The sequence below is a fragment of the Dreissena polymorpha genome, chromosome 1 (genome assembly GCF_020536995.1).
Source record: "Dreissena polymorpha isolate Duluth1 chromosome 1, UMN_Dpol_1.0, whole genome shotgun sequence".
NCBI classification, from domain to species: domain Eukaryota; kingdom Metazoa; phylum Mollusca; class Bivalvia; order Myida; family Dreissenidae; genus Dreissena; species Dreissena polymorpha.
The window spans coordinates 133,000,435-133,019,866 of record NC_068355.1 but is presented as its reverse complement, the minus strand read 5'-3'; the positions used below and the strand labels follow the sequence as shown (position 1 = coordinate 133,019,866).

Below are 19,432 nucleotides of genomic sequence, written 5' to 3'. Positions count from 1 at the left end.
CTGGGAAAATCTAACATGTGGGTAAAGTCACTCCCAGATAAGCCTGTGCAGTCTGCATAACCTAACATGTGGGTAAAGTCACTCCCAGATAAGCCTGTGCAGTCTGCATAACCTAACATGTGGGTAAAGTCACTCCTAGATAAGCCTGTGCAGTCTGCATAACCTAACATGTGGGTAAAGTCACTCCCAGATAAGCCTGTGTAGTCTGCATAACCTAACGTGTGGGTAAAGTCACTCCCAGATAAGCCTGTGTAGTCTGCATAACCAAACATGTGGGTAAAGTCACTCCCAGATAAGCCTGTGTAGTCTGCATAACCTAACATGTGGGTAAAGTCACTCCTAGATAAGCCTGTGCAGTCTGCATAACCTAACATGTGGGTAAAGTCACTCCCAGATAAGCCTGTGTAGTCTGCATAACCAAACGTGTGGGTAAAGTCACTCCCAGATAAGCCTGTGCAGTCTGCATAATCTAACATGTGGGTAAAGTCACTCCTAGATAAGCCTGTGCAGTCTGCATAACCTAACATGTGGGAAAAGTCACTCCCAGATAAGCCTGTGTAGTCTGCATAACCAAACGTGTGGGTAAAGTCACTCCCAGATAAGCCTGTGCAGTCTGCATAACCTAACATGTGGGAAAAGTCACTCCCAGATAAGCCTGTGCAGTCTGCATAACCTAACATGTGGGAAAAGTCACTCCCAGATAAGCCTGTGTAGTCTGCATAACCAAACATGTGGGTAAAGTCACTCCCAGATAAGCCTGTGTAGTCTGCATAACCTAACATGTGGGTAAAGTCACTCCTAGATAAGCCTGTGCAGTCTGCATAATCTAACATGTGGGTAAAGTCACTCCCAGATAAGCCTGTGCAGTCTGCATAACCTAACATGTGGGAAAAGTCACTCCCAGATAAGCCTGTGCAGTCTGCATAACCTAATTAGGGAAACGCTTTCCGCCTAAACTGCATTTTTACTTAGAGGAGACTTCCTTTAAACAAAAAATACCATAAAGTGAAAAGTGTCGTCCCTTATCAGCCTGTGCAGACTACACAGGCTAATCTGGTACGACACTTTATGCATTTGCATTAAGCCCAGTTTTCACAGAACACAACTCAAATATTTTATTATTTTTAAAACCCACCAAGCCCGGCCATGGTCTTGTTGTCGTCGCTGATGTTCTGCATAGCAGCCATAGTCTTGACCTGGGCGTCAAACTTTATGCGCCCATCCTCCAGAAGCCCGGCCCCTATGGACCACGTAAGGGCCTGTATGAAGACCGCCTCTAGCTCGTCAGCTTCCTGTATCTCCTTCACGATGATCGAGTCCAACATGTTGGCCAGCTGGGTCACCTGGAAGGGGAAGATTACATAGAGGAATGTTGATTTTGTGGTATGTATACAAAGATGTGTAGATTGTGTAAAACAGCGATGTTTATGGCTAAATATTGAACGCTTTTATATTTGACCTGCACTCTGGGAAAATGGGGCTTTATGCATGTGCGTTAAGTGTCATCCCATTTTAGCCTGTGAAGTCCACACAGGCTAATAGGGCTGACTTTTTCCGCTTCTATGGAATTTCTACTTTACAGAGATTTTAATTTGAAATGCAGTTAATAGGCAGAAAATGTCGTCCCTGGTAAGCGTTTGGGACTGCACAGGCTAAACTGGGAGGACACACAACGCGCATGCATTAAGCCCAGTTTCTCAGAATGCTAATGTTGAGGAATGTGTTGAGAAATGTTGAGTTGGTGATATGTTTACTGTCAAAGAGGTGTTGATTGTGTTAAACTGCAATTTTAATGGATAGTTGTTGCCGGGTTTAATTTTTTGTATTATACAAGACAAGCTTATTAAATACCTATATACCCTACATTAAAATTCTTTTTAATATAAATTGCACATGCTTCCCAAATTTCTTTTATGGAGAGGGAAGCTCTTGAAAAAGATGATTAATAAATTTTTGAAACTGAAGACTCAAAGTCCAGTACCCTCATTGACTCTAAGGTAGCCGGGTAGTTGTGGATATGGTGTCCACCTTGCGACTGAAAGGTCATGGGTTTGATCCCCACTGTGGACAAGTTCTTTAGATCTCCTCAAAAGACACTGAGTACTGGTTCTATTAAGGAAACTGACTTGAGTGTTACAATAACCCTTAGGCTTAAGTAAAATAAATGGGTTTAAATAATTCCATATTAAGAACATACGATATTGAGCTCGAGGAGTTTAGCAAGACCTTATACTGTTTCTAAAACACATTAAGGCTGTTTCCAAGCCCAGTTTTATTTCTCATTATTTTGGGAATGGAACCGGGGCCCTTTGTTTTGGAAAAAATCGTGTTGTTATAACTAAAATTGGGAAATTGGTGTATTGCTTTTGCTTAAAATACTTCAAAATTTATCATTTGATTTTTCAATATTATATTTTCTGAGGTTCAAACCATAAGGCTTAATAGGGATTTCAACAAAATGTTGCATTTTATTTACCAAAGAAAATTAATATATATTTTTAATCTTCAAATAGGGATTTGAAGCAGTCATTCGGGAAAAATATATGCTTTTTGACATTCAGAATAGCACCCCAAATTTCAGTCCCAAATAAGACCAGAAAACAACACTAGAGCACCTACCATATTGAGGTTAGTGAGCGGTATGATGGTCTTCATCTTCTCGCCCTGGCGTCCATCGATGATCCCCTCCACGACCATGTCAATCAGCGTGGGAACGTACTTGTCATAGAGCCTATGGAGGTTTTCCTTCTCCACCTACAGCACAGTTGAGCCTCATCATGGGAAAAATGGGCTTAATGCACGTGCATAAAGTGTCATCTCAGGTTGGCCTGTGCAGTCCGCACATGCTAATCAGGGATGACACTTTCCGCTTTAATGAAATTTTTCATTAAAAGGAGGTCTCTTCTAAATGAAAATTAAGTATAGGCGGAAAGTGTTGTTCCTGAGTATCCTGTGTGCACAGGCTTATCTGAGATCACACTTTATGCACATGAATTAATTCAAGTTTTCCTATAACGCAGCACATTGGTTCATACAAGGCTAATTTTAAAATCAAAACAGGCTATGATTTCATAATGTTGGGATTTTTACTATATTTTTCATCTGACATCACATGTATTGGTGTAATCCTTTCTGCCGTTGAATATGAGTTTCATTTTGGATAAATAAAAGGTCTTATAAAAAATCACATTTAATTAATCCCTTATTACTACTAAATGATCAAATGCAAAAAGGAAATAAATAGAACATCAGTCCAGTGTTATGTGTTTCTCCCTGAATAAAAATGAACAACAGTTTCAAAGATTTCTTGGAATGATTCTTATAGGTAATACTGTTGTACAACATAAAATAATTGATTATATTATAATAACAAACTATTGAAAATGACACATATTTCTCTCAGCAAAAATACGTTGCTGCATTCAAAATAAGCCCGTCTTAAGACAACTTGCAATGTATGTTGTCAAGTGTATCAAGTGTATTGTAACCTAGCGTAAACTCTGGACATACCTTGCCAGTGCGTGATTTGACCCACTTCTTCCAGAACGGATGGTATCCCAGGTTCTTGGGGTCGACGTACACCATGCCACAGCGGGACACAGTGGCCGGGGAGGCGTACTGCAGGTCAAACACCTGTAGAAAGAGGATAATCAGTTATGCATGAGATTTGTCATGGAAAAACTGGGCTCAATGCAAGTGCATAAAGTGTTGTCCCAGATTAACCCGTGCGTCCGCACAGGCTAATCAGGGACAACACTTTCGGTTTTAATGGAACTTTACTTTTATAGGCAGTCTTTTCTAAACCAAAATCCAGTGTATGCAGAAAGTGTCATCCCTGATTAGCCTGTGTGGGTTGCACAGGCTTATCTGTGACAACACTTTACACACATGCATTATGCCCAGTTTTCTCAGAACAAGGCTCATATTCAATGTTGTTTTTAATCAATAGGTTAATTCCTATATGGACATAAACAAAACCACATTCAGTGTCAAATGTGAACATGACTTTATTCACTCAAGAAACATTCTACCAGGACTAACAAAATATAGTAACATATTTGTATAAATGTTTGAAGAGCAATATGGGGAATTGTTTTTAAACTATTAACTATGACTAAAAAAATATATATTCTTCTAATAACACCCATTCATGTGATATCCATCATTTAACCCTTTTCAACTCAGAAGCAAAGGGAAATGGCAATGTGCAACCAGCATAAAATCAGAGCAGCTTGCTAATTATTTGCAGGCTGTTCAGGTTTTATGCTGTTTGCTGCTTATCAGTATCTTAAGGTTGGAAATGAAGCCTTTAAAACCTGAATTTAGTAAGAAAGGTCTGTAATTCAATTTGATTTTCTAAGGCACTACAAACGTGTCAAAGTGCGTATCTGATCAGGAAAGGGTTAACAACAGAATTCACCAACATCTAACAATAAGAGAGTATCCAAAAATTAACATTTAACAACAGAAATCACCAATGTCTAACCTCAAACAACATGGCACAGTGTTTCTGGAGTCGAATACGTTCACCATTGGCGAGGGTCATCAGTCTGTTATCATCCATGACCGAGTTCATGTTTTCCACCCACAACGCATCAACATCCCCATCATACACAATATACTTCTTCTCATTCTTGTCTGTTGGGCGATTGATCTCTCTGAAGATGTTGGACAGCAGCCCGTCGGTCCAGTCACGCGTGACCGGGTCCAGTATGCCGTAGAGTTCTATGACGCTGCGATCCTTTGGGTTGATTGTGTACAGCTTTGTTGTTGTTCCAAGTCTGCAAACAGATGCCGTAATAATTGTTATATATCATAAATTACAATTGAGTTGCGCTCTGGGAAAACAGGGCTTAATGCATGTGCGTAAAGTGTGGTCCCAAATTAGCCTGTGCAGTCAGCACAGGCTAATCAGGGACGACACTTTCCGTTTTTTTGACATTTTTCGTTTAAATGAAGTCTTAGCAAAAATCCAATTTAGGCGGAAAGTGTCGTCCCTGATAAGCCTGTGCGGACTGCACAGGCTACTCTGGGACGACACTATACGCACATGCATTAAGCCCAGTTTTTCCTGAACAAGCTCATTTAATGCTGACTGTCGGACCAACAGGGTGACTCCAACATATAAACCCTGTCAGATTTCATTTTCAGGGGTATTAAGTAAGATACAACATGATACTTAGTGACATATAACCATTCTTACTGACATTGAAGTATGTTAAACACCAATAAATGTGAACAAATATTGGCACAGGAAAGGTCTATCAATCATTGAAGACCATGCTTTATTAATGGCTAAACACACTGTCAATCATAAAATATTGCAGTAAGATCAGATGGTTGAACTAAGTTAACTCTGGATTAACAATTTCCCACTCAAGAGCAAACAGAAAAAAGGTATACATGTATGCATCCAGCATAAAACCAGAACATCCTGCAATTCACTCGAATTCTTTTCAGGCTTCATACTGGTTACTGCTCACCAGTATAAAAAGATTGGAAATGAAACCTTTAAAACTTGACTCTAATAAGAAATGTCTTTCATTTGAGTTGATTTTCTCATGGACTACAAACACTTCTGAGTGCTTATCTAAGCACTGAAGGTTTAAAAACAAGCTATTTCCACTACTGACTTGGTTTGTGCCTGGGCGAGCGTGTTGATGACGACCGATTTGCCACCGCCGGTGGGCCCCACAATCATGGTTGTGTGACGTGTCATCATAGTCTCATACATCTGCACAACTTTGTCAACCTGGAGGGTCACACAGACACATGCAATATTCTAAGTGAGCAGTATATTAAGATACATATAGGTTAACTGATATATCAACATACAGTTCAAGGTAAACCCATTTATGCCTAGGGTCTAGAAAAAAGGCATTGGCAAACAGTGTAGACCCAGATGGGACATAGCATGATGCGACGTCTCATCAGGGTCTGTGCTGTTTGCTTCAAGGAATTTCTGTTAAAAATATTCTAAATATAGAAATAAATATACTAGACATCCCTAATTTTGGAAATAAATTGATCCAATTTAGAAGGATGTGAGAGTCCACTAGGCATAAATGGGTTAAAGTCAGGCTAGAATATGTTCAGCAGTGAACTTGACAAGAAGTCAGACAGACGAAACATTTTGTAGGCTGATTTTGGACAACCAGATGCGCATAAATATGTGACAATAATCTTAAAACAGACATAGAAATAAACGCTCAATTACACATAAGTTTTTGTTCTTTAAATTCACATTGTATGTATTGCGGATGCAAATTTAACGGAATTGATTAAGTGAATTCTGTTATGTTCCTCATTTTGTTTCCCAACCCCTTTGAATGATGACAACAATCTTTTATTTTTGCTCAATGATTTTACATTCACAATATGGCCAGTGTTTTTACAGTGTTGTTAACTAAACTTAACTAAACAATATTTAAACAAAGTAACATTAGTTCTTGATTTTCCTCAACCATTTAGAAACTGGTATTGCTTTCTGATTCACATTCATAGTTGTTTGAAGCAATTCCTACTTCAATTTGAGCTGCACTCTGTGAAAAGGGTGTTTAATGCAAGTGTGTAAAGTGTTGTCCCAGATTAGCCTGTGTAGTCAACACAGGCTAATCAGAGACAACACTTTCACCTAAACTGGATTTTCGTGAAGTAGAGTCTTCCTTGAAATGAAAAATTACCTTTAAAGCAGAAGGTGTTGTCCCTGATTAGCCTGTGCTGACTGCACAGGCTAATCTTGGACAACACTATACGCACATCCATTAAACCCCCATTTCACAGAGCAAGGTCCATTTGTACTTAACTTCCTTATAATCAGAACAACTCCATTTTCAAAATCAGAAAATAAATTACTGACATTAAAGACCGATTTGATTGGAAGATTTGGAAACAACAGCAAATGACATCACTCGTTTTTTTTTTCCATATGCATGCCTAGCTGGTTGCAATTAAACAAGAATATCAGTGAAACTGATGGATGCTCCCCGATGATGTGCTTTGTCAATGTTTGTGTTAATAAACACCTAAAAAATCTATTATTTGTCTCGGTGACCTTGACCCAGTGACCTCAAACCTCATCAAAAGGTAGAGGTCCATGCAAGGTACCTACATGCCAAATATGAAAGTGATTGGTAAAGTATTGAAGGCGCTATGAGAAACGGTAGCAAAAGTGTGACGGAAGTAAGTCTATCTTTAGCCTCGGTGACGTTGACCCCAGTGACCTCAAACCTCATCAAAAGGTAGAGGTCCATGCAAGGCACCTACATGCCAAATATGAAAGCCATTGGTAAAGTATTCAAGGCGCTATGAGAAACGGTAGCAAAAGTGTGACGAAGGAAGTCTATTATTAGCCTCGGTGACCTTGACCCCAGTGACCTCAAACCCCATCAAAAGGTAGAGGTCCATGTAAGGTACCTACATGCCAAGTATGAAAGTGATTGGTAAAGTATTGATTCGCTATGAGAAACGGTTGCAAAAGTGTGACGGAAGGAAGTCTATTATTAGCCTCGGTGACCTTGACCTTGACCCCAGTGACCTCAAACCTCATCAAAAGGTAGAGGTCCATGCAAGGTACCTACATGCCCAATATGAAAGCGATTGGTTAAGTATGGAAGGCGCTATGAGAAACGGTAGCAAAAATGTGACGGAAGTAAGTAAGTAAGGAAGGACAAACTGGCAACTATATACTGATTGAGATGCAAACAACATTAAAATGTGGAGAGGTTACAAAATCAGATTTTCTGGTCTCTTATGAAGTATGCAATGAAGTTTTTTGTACTGACAAACCCCTCAACCCCAAATTTTTTATGAATAAAAACAACCTCAGAAATGAGTCCTGGGTTAATTGAATGTGCAGAAATCTGCAGATCTGCAGAAAAATCTCTTCTCTATATATGGATGATACAGAATGTCAAGATCACCAACTTTAAAAGTATCTAAGAATAAGTGCAGCTTGCGTTGTGTGCCAAATAAACAGTTGATTATCGTTAACATAAGTTGGATAGATGGACATAATCAAGGACAAAAAAAAAATTGCTATAAGCCTCTTGTTGTAAAATAGATTCTGAGGACACAAGAAACTAGACCACCCGAATCTAACCTGCACAGGTAACATCTCGTAGTTGTTCTCCACCAAGATGGCCTCTACGGCGTCGTTAAAGTTCGGGTACCGGACTCTAGGGCAGTCTAGACCCGGGAACAGATCCCCAATTAGACCCAGGAACAGTGGGACGTCCTCAAACACAAACTTGGGCAGGTTCATGTCACGCAGGGCTCTCATCAGCACCACGTCCTAGGGACAAAAACAGGGTTTAATGCATGTGCATAAATTGCCATCCAAGATTAGCCTGTGCAGTGATGTGGAGTACACTTTCCCCTTTTCAGGAATTTCTCGTTTAAAAGAAATGTTTTCTAATCAGTCTAAGTGTTGTCCCTGATTAGCCTGTGTGGTCCTGCACAGGTAAATCTTGCATTACACCTTATGTACATATATTATGCCAAGTTTTCCCACAACAGGGCTCAAAATACAACAGAAATTCAATAAATTGATTTTAATCATGCGATTTGTTAACTAGTCTGGAAAGCAAGTATAAATATTAATTCTATAATTTTCTCACTTTTGCTTTCATGCCATAAGACAAATCAAGAGTATTGAGCCATCCCAGTTACTTGTGATTGAATATTGATTGCGATTCTACGCAACTTAACTGCGAATCAAGATAAATTTATGTATTTGAAGCACTATTTAATTATTCCTATTGTTCACTTTATTTGATATACAGTTTTGTGTAATTAAGAGTATTTTAAGGAAGTCCCAATATTCCCCACCTCGTTCATGATTACTCGCATGTTTTTGCTTATGACACATTTGTAGACTTTAACCCTTTACAACTCAGATAAGCTTTTTGCCTTGTTTGAAATCCCTTAGAAAATCAAATTAAATTAAATAAAAGATTTTACTTAATGTATTCCAGTTTTTAAGGCTATATATTTGCAACCCTAAGATACTGATTCAGATGCAAACAACATAAAACTAGAACAGACTGCAAGTTACTCACAGGCTGTTCTGCTTTTATGCTGGTTACATATAGCCAGGGGCGTAGGTAATGAGGAGGCAGGGGAGGCGACCACCTCCCCAATATTTCGGCTAGTCGTCTTTATATACAAAAACGTAAAATCACTAAAAATTGCCCCCCAAAACCAGTTTTTTGTGTAATCACGCGCCGTAGGTGCAAAAGCCATGTGTCCCCTCTCCGTCTGCTCCGAGGTTGTCAATAGTGATGTGTCAATATCGCTTGTAAGGTGTCATAAACCAGGGGCCAAGGTAAATGTCATTGCGTAAATTGTTTTATTGTTCTCTTCAGTGATTGCACTGTCTGTGTTTTGATTAAGGACAGGCTATTCTTTTAATTTTGATTGATCGCTTTAATTCAAAGTTAACTGCCACTTAAAACAATTTTGAGTAAATATACACGTGAAAAACATTAAAGGAACTGTCAACCACGATGACGAAGAAAAGAAAAGTTGTAAAATACCGTATTTTTTTACAATTATTAGTTTATATTGATTTAAATATCACGAGTTCCATATAATCAGTATATTCGATAATAAGTTTTACTGGGTAAGTCTACCAGGTAACTACCAGTTAACTATAAATAACGCCAGTAGATTGATCATCATTGTCACGTGGTAAACCCAGGAATGCAAATTATGCATGCGTAGTGAATTGCATATATATTTTATATATAAAATTATCAATCTACTTACGTTATTTATAGAGTGTGTATCGTTATGTCACCTATTTTCGCGATGTACTTTCGATTTCATATCGCGAAATTTTATTACCTAATATACTGAAAATATTAACTTTTTTCAAGTAATATAATATACCAGTTGTGATATTATAATCAATATAAACTAATAATTGTAAAAAAATGCGGTATTTTACAACTTTTCTTTTCTTCGTCGTCATGGTTGACAGTTCCTTTAATTTGATTGAAAATATTTTGTTCTCTAAGTATAACAGTTATTATTTGATTAGAAATCATTGAAACAGTATCATATATCTAATTGTTTAATGTTGAAAATGAGTATTCCTAATCAGTTCTAGGGACTTTATCATTGAATTATGCCTATATATTTGTTTATTTAACTTAATTTAATAATATTTATTCATCCTGGTTCAGTACTTTAATAGTGCTCGAAATGTGGAAATATTCTTTACTGATCATGTCATATTGTATTGGTTGTTGTGTATTTTCATGTGGTTATCTATTACAGTCTTCCCATTTCAGGTGTTAAACATGTCCATCAGTAATAAAATAAAGTGTTGTGAATGTAATGTTAATGTAATTATTCCTCATATTACTTGTCAAACTCCATCATTAAAATACATAAACATTTACTTTATTTTATGTTTTAATTAGCATGAGTTTTTGGAAAGACAAAAATAACTGTTGAGATTTCTGGGTCGTCGTCGGTGGCATTGGACAAACTGATTTCGTGACAAACTGAGAGTGAGACAAAAATCGAGCATTTATATCCCACAAAACGCACCATATTTATTGTAATTGTAAAAATTTTCTAAACCACGGGAGAGGACAACGCTCTCAAACGAACCCCATTATGTTCCCAGTACAGAAACTTGATCGCCATCCCAATGTTTGAAGGTTATCTACGCCCCTGCATAAAGCCTTTTTTACTTTGCTTCTGAACGGGCTAGGATTTAAACTACCCACCTCTGGAAGGTCTGGCGATCCTCTCTTCAGCTCTCCGGCCATGACCAGTACAGACTTGAGAGCCCTGAGCCCGAAGTCATAGTGGTACTGCTTGGAGAGTTGTTCACGCGCAAGTTTGTACAACACTGTCATCTTCTTGGCCAGAATCTGTAAGTAAACATTTTTATGGTATTTCTGTTTAAAGGATGGCTCTTCTTTGCAAAAATCCATTGTAGGCGCAAAGTGTCTTCCCTGATCAGCCTGTGTGAACAGCACAGGCTAATCTGTGACGACACTTCACGCAAATGCATTAAGCCGGTATGTGGTATTGCTTGGAAAACTGCTCATGTCAAGGCTGAACAACACCATTATCTTCTTGGCAAGTATCTGTAGGGAAAACATTCACTGCTGGCTGCTTGTCAGTCATGAATTGAGTTGACTTTTATTGGTATGTAGCCTCACTTGGTTGCATTATTCAATTCATGTACTACAAATCCTTCAACAAAACGCCTTGGGCAAAAAGAATGCAAGAGATCTTTGTGTGTCTACCGATTACAGCAAACTAATATTCAGTAAGATAGATTGTATATGTATCATTAGTATATATAGCAACGGAATACGTTAGGCCGGTATCCATTAACTCATTTAGTCTTAAAATGAAGAATATTCTTGTAAATGTAACTCACTAAAACTATTCAAAATCAAATCCAACATGGCAGTAAACATTTGCAATTATGTAATTCTTTGTTTAGTACAACATGTAAATGATATTAACACAATTTTAAACATGTATATTTTTCTATTGCTTATAAATCAAATTTTCATTGTAAAGTTAAAAAGAATTGGTTTATGTACTCAGGAACAAAGCTTTTCACCTTAATTGGATTTTAATTTAAAAGAAATTTCCAAAAAGAATCCATAAAAAATTACAAAATTTTCCAGAAAGGTGTAAAGTGTCATCCATGATAAGCCTGTGTGGACTGCAGTTTCTTATCAGTGAGGACGCTTTACGAACATGCATTAATCCCCATTTCCCAGAACATGGTACATATGAAATTCCATCATCCCTGGTGTATAAGATGAAAAATCTGCAAAAAATCAGGATAATAGTCAGATATAACATGAATGGCAAACAACGTTTTTGTGTAGATGTTTTCTATTTAGGTAATACCATAAGAAATGGATTGATGATTGTGAATTTTTTTTCCCTGAAATAATATTTGCATACCTTTGCCATCAAGAAGCCCTCAGAGAACAACATGATCTCACAGATCTGCTGCAGATCTGGGACTATGACCACAACAGGACGGAAAAGCGCCTTCACAGACTCTGGGAGCTCAGTGCGGCCTGCGTAGCCAGGGTTCATGGTGATGAAGATACCCACACGGCAGTCCATATTGATCTCCACTCCTTCAAACTGGGGAAACAGAGGGCAACGATTAAGTTGATTGTAATAGAAATTGGCAGTTTAGTAAAGCAAGTTCTTACTTTTATTATTATTATTTTATTGAGCTGCGCTCTGGGAAAATGAGGCTAAATGCATGGGCCTAGTGCCATCTCAGATTAGCCTGTGCAGTCGGAATAAGCTAATCTGGGATGACATTTTCTGCCTCTACTTAATTTGTTCACAAGAAACCTCTTTAAATGATAACAATACGATAACAGCAGAAAGTGTTGTTATTGATCAGCCTGTGCAGGCTAATCTGGGACAATACTTCAAACAAATACATTAAGCCAATACCAGAACATGGCTCATTTTAACACTGCAATGCAAATTTTTTTTTCAATAATATGAGATAGTCTAATATACAATTTACAAGTGCAGGACTTAAGCTTTAGAGCTTATATGAGGGAATTAATTCATAACAATTATGAAAAAGTTGTTCAAAATGGTATCTCCAAAAAGTGTCAATAATATTCCGTGTTTTTTCTTTTCAAAAGGCGAAAAAAGATAGCAATTTTCAATAAAATACAACACATTTGAAATTAAATAACGCACTTGACAATGTTTTATGCGCAGTTTATTTATTTTAAAATTTAAAAGTTTGTGCGAAATATGCATTGATACAACACTATTCTGACTGCTAAGTTGCAAAAAATAAATTGTGCTATCATAAATATCCATGATAGGCACCACATTTGTTTTTTCAGAATAATGAATTATTTGGAAGGTTGTAAGGGTTGTTGTGGACATACCAAACAGCTATGGACACGTGTGATACATACCTGAAACCTCTTCAGTTTGAGCACCAGTGCATTCTGTATAGTCTTAAGCTGCGTTGAGATGACAGACAGCACGGAGACGTCAATACGGTTGAACTCATCAAAGCAACCCCAGGCTCCACACTGGCACAGACCAGAGTAGATCTTACCCACCGCCTGAAATCAGGGAAAAGGAGCTAAATACATGTTAGTTACGTGTCATTCCAGACTAGCCTGTGCAGTTTGCACAGGCTAGTCAGGGAAACAAATCTTGCTCAACTAGCATAATTACTCTAATATTTGGAAAATTGTAAATATTGAATGGATATTTATTGAGTCAATTAAATTGCACTGATTTGTCAATTGCCATCAGTGCAAAATGAAACAATGAGGCAGAATACTGTGAAATCCTTTATATTTGTCTGCATGATATAAAAAAGATTGTGTTGTGTACGTGTAAATAAGTGGATTTCTGATTTTGGAAAAAGGATTGTGCATGGGTCATTTTTTGTGTTTGTGTTGCATTTGTGCATTGGCAATGCACAAAATCAAAGAAAATTATAATAATGATTTTACATTAATCTGAAAATCCACCATAAGAAGACAAACATATTTAATTACCAAGCCAGGTATGAAAGTATAGTGAGTAACTACAGGTGTGCTCCAAGTTTAAATAAGTTAATAAGTTGTTTCCAATAGAAACCAATTACTTCTATTGTTACCAGGAAATGAACTCAATAGAGTGTCAATAAGCCTTAGGCTTTCAATACAAGATGGTTAAATAGAGAGGCGTTCTGGGAATACTGGGCTAAATGCATGTCAGTTAAGTGATGTCTAAGATAAGCTTGTGTAGTCCGTGCAGGATTATCATGGACAGCACTTTCCACTGTTATTATATTTTAATTTGAAGGAAGTCTCTTCTAAACAATAATCCAGTGTATATGGAAAGTATCATCCATGATTAGCCTGTGCAGACTGCTAATCGACTGCACTTTACATACATGCATCAATCATGTGGCTAAAATAAACAGATCTATACTATGGCCATACTTTGTAGTCCTTGCCCTCTCGACAGTTTGTGGTGACACACAGATGCAGTAGCAGTGCAAAGGCAGGTAAACACGTAAAGCACAAGTTCACACCTAGAGTTGCCTTCTATAAAATCATTTAGCTGTATGTAAAACAGCTCTACACCAGGGTTATACCTTGAAGTCCATGCCCTCCCCACAGTTAGTGACCACGCACAGCAGCCCCAGGGCCTTGGCCAGGTCCTTTACAGTCTCTGTCTTCCCAGTACCCGCAGGGCCGGCAGGGGCTCCACCCAGCTGCATGGACAGGGCCTGCACAAAACACAAGGTCAGAGAACACTTTATTGCTGAGATACATATTTTGACCCATTTGTAGTCCCTTTGAAAATCAACCTTAAGACTTATTTTTAAATAGAATCAAGTTTAAAAAGCTACATTTCAAACCCTCAAGTACTGATGAGCAGCAAACAGCATAAAACCTTAACAACCCGCGAGTAACTCGCAGGCTGTTCTGCTTTTATGATGGTTGCATATAGCCATTTTCACTTTTTTCTGAGCAGAAAAGGGTTAAGGCAACCAGAAGTTCCTTTATCATGTAAGGATATCCTTTATTTATTTAAGGAAGTTTTTAACTCTCAAAATATTCTTCAACGCCTTTTTGAGGCAAATTAGCCCTGGTCAACAAACATGGGGCTTAATGCATGTCAGTAAAGTGTTGTCGCAGATTCTGCTGTGTACTCTGCACAGGCTAATCTAGGACGACACTTTCTGTGTTTTAAGTTTTGTTTGTTGAATGAAAGTTTCTACTTTGCGAAAATCCAGTTTAAGCGAACTGCTTATCAGGGATGAAAATATTTGCACATGCATTAAGCCATTTACTCATGCGTGAGGCTCACATCTGTTAAATGGCAAGGTTTCAGGGCTCCAGATCAGCATTTAAATTGAAGCATGTTTATTTGAATTAATGCCATTTTCTATTCATATATAAAACATTTTACATTCAGGTGTGTGATATTGAAAACATCTCTGGGGAGGATCCTACCCAATGCCCTTTGTCTGTGACACCAAAACTCAACACTACATTAAAAACTCTTTTGCTGAGCAATTTTGACATAAAAAAGGAAGAAATCAGCTGAAAAAAATCGCACCCCTGATTTAACATTATTGTAAAAGATCAGTACCAAATACCTGTCATTCTTTAAACTAGCCAATAACATGACATTATCATGAACTAAAATAAACAGTAGATACATACAAATGTAATAAATGAAGGATAAAAAATACCACAAACTAACCCCATACCTGTGTGAGAGTAAGGTAGATCCTGTCAGTGAGGGGTGTGATGACCAGACGCCCATTGAGACCCATGTACTCGTAGCCATACCCAAACTCTCCAGTACACTGACGCACAATCAACTCATCTGGCTCCTTCACCCAGTAGAAACGCAGCTGAGACTCCCACTCAAACTCATTGGCATCCATGATACTGACGGAAAGATTGAACAAGTGCAAATATCAGGGTAATTGAAGAAAAGTTACACTATTAAACCTTAACCACTTACACACATATTTTGGCATGTTTGTAGTCCCTTTGAAAGTGAAATTTAATTAAAGACTTTTCTTTCTAGATTCAAGTTTTAAAGGCTACATTTCCAACCCTAAGATACTGATGAGCAGCCAACAGCATAATACCTGTACAGACTGCGAGCTATCATATCCATTTTCACTTTGCCTATGAGTAGGATAGGTTAATAGGATTACATATTGTTAAATGTTCTTCTCATAATTTGTGGTAAAATATCAATAGAAATGAGCTGCGCTCTGAGAAAATAGGGCTTCGTCTATTTGCAAGGACTGTGAAAACAGTTCGAGCCATCGGATAAATTGACCTCCGTGATTTCGAGCCATCGAAAATAAATTTATATGAATATGTAGCGAAAAAAATTTGCGCTTCAAGGAGAGTTTGAGATAACCGGAAATTCGAGCTAAGCGAGCATGCACATCAATGATCAACACAGGCTTAATGCATTTGCGTAAAGTGTCGTCCCAGATTAGCCTTAGAGATCTGCACAAGCTAATCAGGGACAAAACTTTCCGTGTAAACTAAATTTCTGCTAAAATGAGACTTCCTTTGAACAAAAAAAATACAATAATACAGAAAGTGTCTCCCTAATTAGCCTGCATGGGCTGCACAGGCTAGTCTGGGAAGACACCTTACGGAAATGCAAGCCTTGTTTTCCCAGAGCGAGACTCAATTAAAATCTCAGTTTGTGACCATACACACAACATACCTGTCTCTCACAAAGCTGTCGATGATGTCTCGGGCATGAACATCAATGATCAACACGGAGTTGAATTTCTTGCGGTCATTTGAGGACAACGGCGATCGAATCTGGAACATAGTAAGGAAAATAACTGAATACATGTTTATTCAACTGCCAACATCAGAGATGGAAATTAACAGGGGCCAACTAGCCAATAGCCCCACAAATTTGTGGTTTGCTACATATGTTTCTGAGAAAAATGTGATGACATCTTTTACAAGAAGAATTGAAAGAACATGGGTGGGAAACCATGGCCCCAAGGAAAACAAGAGTGGACAACCATGACCCCAAGAAAATCAAGGGTGGGCAGCCATGGCCCCAAGAAAAACAAGGGTGGACAACGATGGCCCTTAGAAACAAGAGCACGGCCTTGCAGGGTGCAGACCGCTCATCTATTTTTCTTTTTAAAGGTGTAGGGACCTATCTCAATTTCAATCACAAAGGAGGGAGGGGTGGAGTGGAGAGGGGTGTATAGTGTGGGGGGGTGGTCATTTATTACATTATCTTCCAAAAATGCAAGAAAAATGCAAAAAAAAAAATTTTTGGAGGAGGGGGGGGATTCTTGGGTGGGATGGTTGGACGGTATTTCAAAAAAATAAATATATATAAATAAAAATAAAATAAATATTTGTGTTTTTTAACCATGTTTGAAAAAAACAAGAGATGTGTTTGTCAGGAACACAATGCCCCCTATTGCGCCGTTTTTTTTTTGTCTTTTTTTTACCTTTGACCTTGAAGGATGACCTTGACCTTGAACTTCCAACACTTAAAATGTGCAGCTTTATGAAAGGCCGCTTTGAAATATTATTTTTTTACCTTTGACCTTGAAGGATGACCTTGACCTTGAAGGATGACCTTGACCTTGAACTTCCACCACTCAAAATGTGCAGCTTCATGATAACACCGCTTTGAAATCATTATTTTTTTGACCTTTGACCTTGAAGGATGACCTTAACCTTGAAGGATGACCTTAACCTTGAACTTCCACCACTCAAAATGTGCAGCTTCATGAGAACGCCGCTTTGAAATTTTTTAATTTTTTGACCTTGAAGGTTGACCTTGACCTTGAATTTCCTGCACTCAAAATGTGCAGCTTCATGATAACGCCGCTTTGATATTTTAAATATTTTGTTTGACCTTTGACCTTGAAGGATGACCTTGACCTTAAAGGATGAACATGACCCTACACCACTCAAAATGTGCAGCTTCATGATAACGCTGCATTGAATTAATTTTTTTTACCTTTGACCTTGAAGGATGACCTTGACCTTGAAGGATGACCTTGAACTTCCATCACTCAGAATGTGCAGCTTCATGAGAACAACGCTTTGAATTTAAATTTTTTTTTACCTTAAAGGATGACCTTGAAGGATGACCTTGAACTTCGACCACTCAAAATGTGCAGCTTCATGAGATACACATGCATGCCAAATATCAAGTTGCTATCTTCAATATTAAAAAAGTAATGGCCTATGTTAAAGTTTTCGAACGGACAGATGCCATGTAATTGACATTTGACCTTGAATGATGACCTTCACCTTCACCTTTCACCACTCAAAATGTTCAGCTCCATGAGATACACATGCATGCCAATATCAAGTTGCTATCTTCAATATTGAAAAAGTTATGGCCAATGTTAAAGTTTTCTGACGAACAGACACCATAAATTTGACATTTGTCCTTGAAAGATGACCTTGACTTTTCACCACTCAAAATGTGCAGCTCCATGAGATACACATGCATGCCAAATATCAAGTTGCTATCTTAAAAAGTGAAAAATTTATGGCCAATGTTAAAGTTTTTTTCGGACGGACAGACAGACTGACTGACATACTGACGGACAGTTCAACTGCTATATGTCACCCTACCGGGGGCATAAAAATTAATTTTTTGGGGTGGGGTTGGGGGGGTATAGTGTGGGGGTGTGGTGGTCATTTATTAGATGATCTTTAATTAAAAAAAATAATAATGGGGGGGATTGAGAGGGGATTCGGGGGGGGGGGATTCAGGGGGGGCGTGGGGGATGGTTTGGACGGAGTCAATTGTGGTATGTCAGGTAAGAGTTGTTTTGTCAAAGTGTCAATCGAATCTAATCATAAATAAAGAAGTTATGGAAATTTTAGCAAAATTTAATAATTTGACCTTGAGAGTCAAGGTCATTCAAAGGTCAAGGTAAAATTCAACTTGCCTGGTACAGTACCCTCATGATAGCATGAAAGTATTTAAAGTTTAAAAGCAATAGCCTTGATACTTTAGAAGTAAAGTGGATCTAAACACAAAATGTAACCATAAATTCAAAGTTACTAAGTCAAAAAAGGGCCATAATTCCGTAAAAATGACAACCAGAGTTATGCAACTTGTCCTTTACTGTCCCCTTATGATGTTTGCGAGTATTCCAAGTATGAAAGCAATATCTATGATACTTTAGGGGTAAAGTGGACCAAAACACAAAACTTAACCAAATTTTCAAGTATAAAGGGCCCATAATCCCACAAAATGCCAGTCAGAGTTACATAACTTTGCCTGCACAGTCCCCTTGCGATAGTTAGTAAGTTTTGCAAGTATGAAAGCAATATCTTTGATACTTTAGGAAAAAAGTGGACCTAAACACAAAACTAAACCAAATTTCCAATTTTCTTAGTATAAAAGGGCACATTATTCTGTCAAAATGCCAGTCAGAGTTACATAACTTTGCCTGCACAGTCCCCTTATGATAGTTAATAAGTGTTGCAAGTATGAAAGCAATAGCTTTGATAATTAAGGAATAAAATGAACCTAAACACAAAACTTAACCAAAATTTTCAATTTTCTAAGTACAGTCCAACCCCTCTTAAGCAGCCAGTCAAGGGAAACGGCCAAATTGGCTGCTAAAGCGGGGTGGCCTCTTAAGAGGGGGTTGGGTCATAGGGATCCTGGAGTTGATGAGTGCATGGCCCATTGGTTAAATTCTTGTAATGGTTAAATGGTAAATATGTGTACATATTCCAAACAATGTATAGACTTAAAATAATTTTATTTCTTCCTTCCTAAAATTCAGCTATCAATCAAAATTTTCATTAAAAAAATAATAAATAATATTCATCTTTCTTATCATCATCAATATCATCATCATCAGAATCAAGTCAATGTAAAAGATTCATTCTCATGATTCATTGTTTAC

The 19,432-nt window shown here is 37.8% G+C and overlaps 1 protein-coding gene across 1 annotated transcript in view; it reads right to left on the bottom strand.

The window, feature by feature from the left end:
* The window catches only part of LOC127850592 (dynein axonemal heavy chain 10-like), a 120,651-nt gene that overhangs the window by 49,423 nt on the left and 51,796 nt on the right, over positions 1-19,432 (bottom strand). The window contains 12 exon segments of the mRNA XM_052383725.1: positions 1,136-1,343; positions 2,620-2,754; positions 3,511-3,633; positions 4,487-4,781; positions 5,634-5,752; positions 8,102-8,293; positions 10,740-10,886; positions 11,947-12,135; positions 12,945-13,097; positions 14,126-14,260; positions 15,251-15,434; positions 16,240-16,340. Coding sequence (XP_052239685.1) covers positions 1,136-1,343; positions 2,620-2,754; positions 3,511-3,633; positions 4,487-4,781; positions 5,634-5,752; positions 8,102-8,293; positions 10,740-10,886; positions 11,947-12,135; positions 12,945-13,097; positions 14,126-14,260; positions 15,251-15,434; positions 16,240-16,340 — 1,981 coding nt within the window.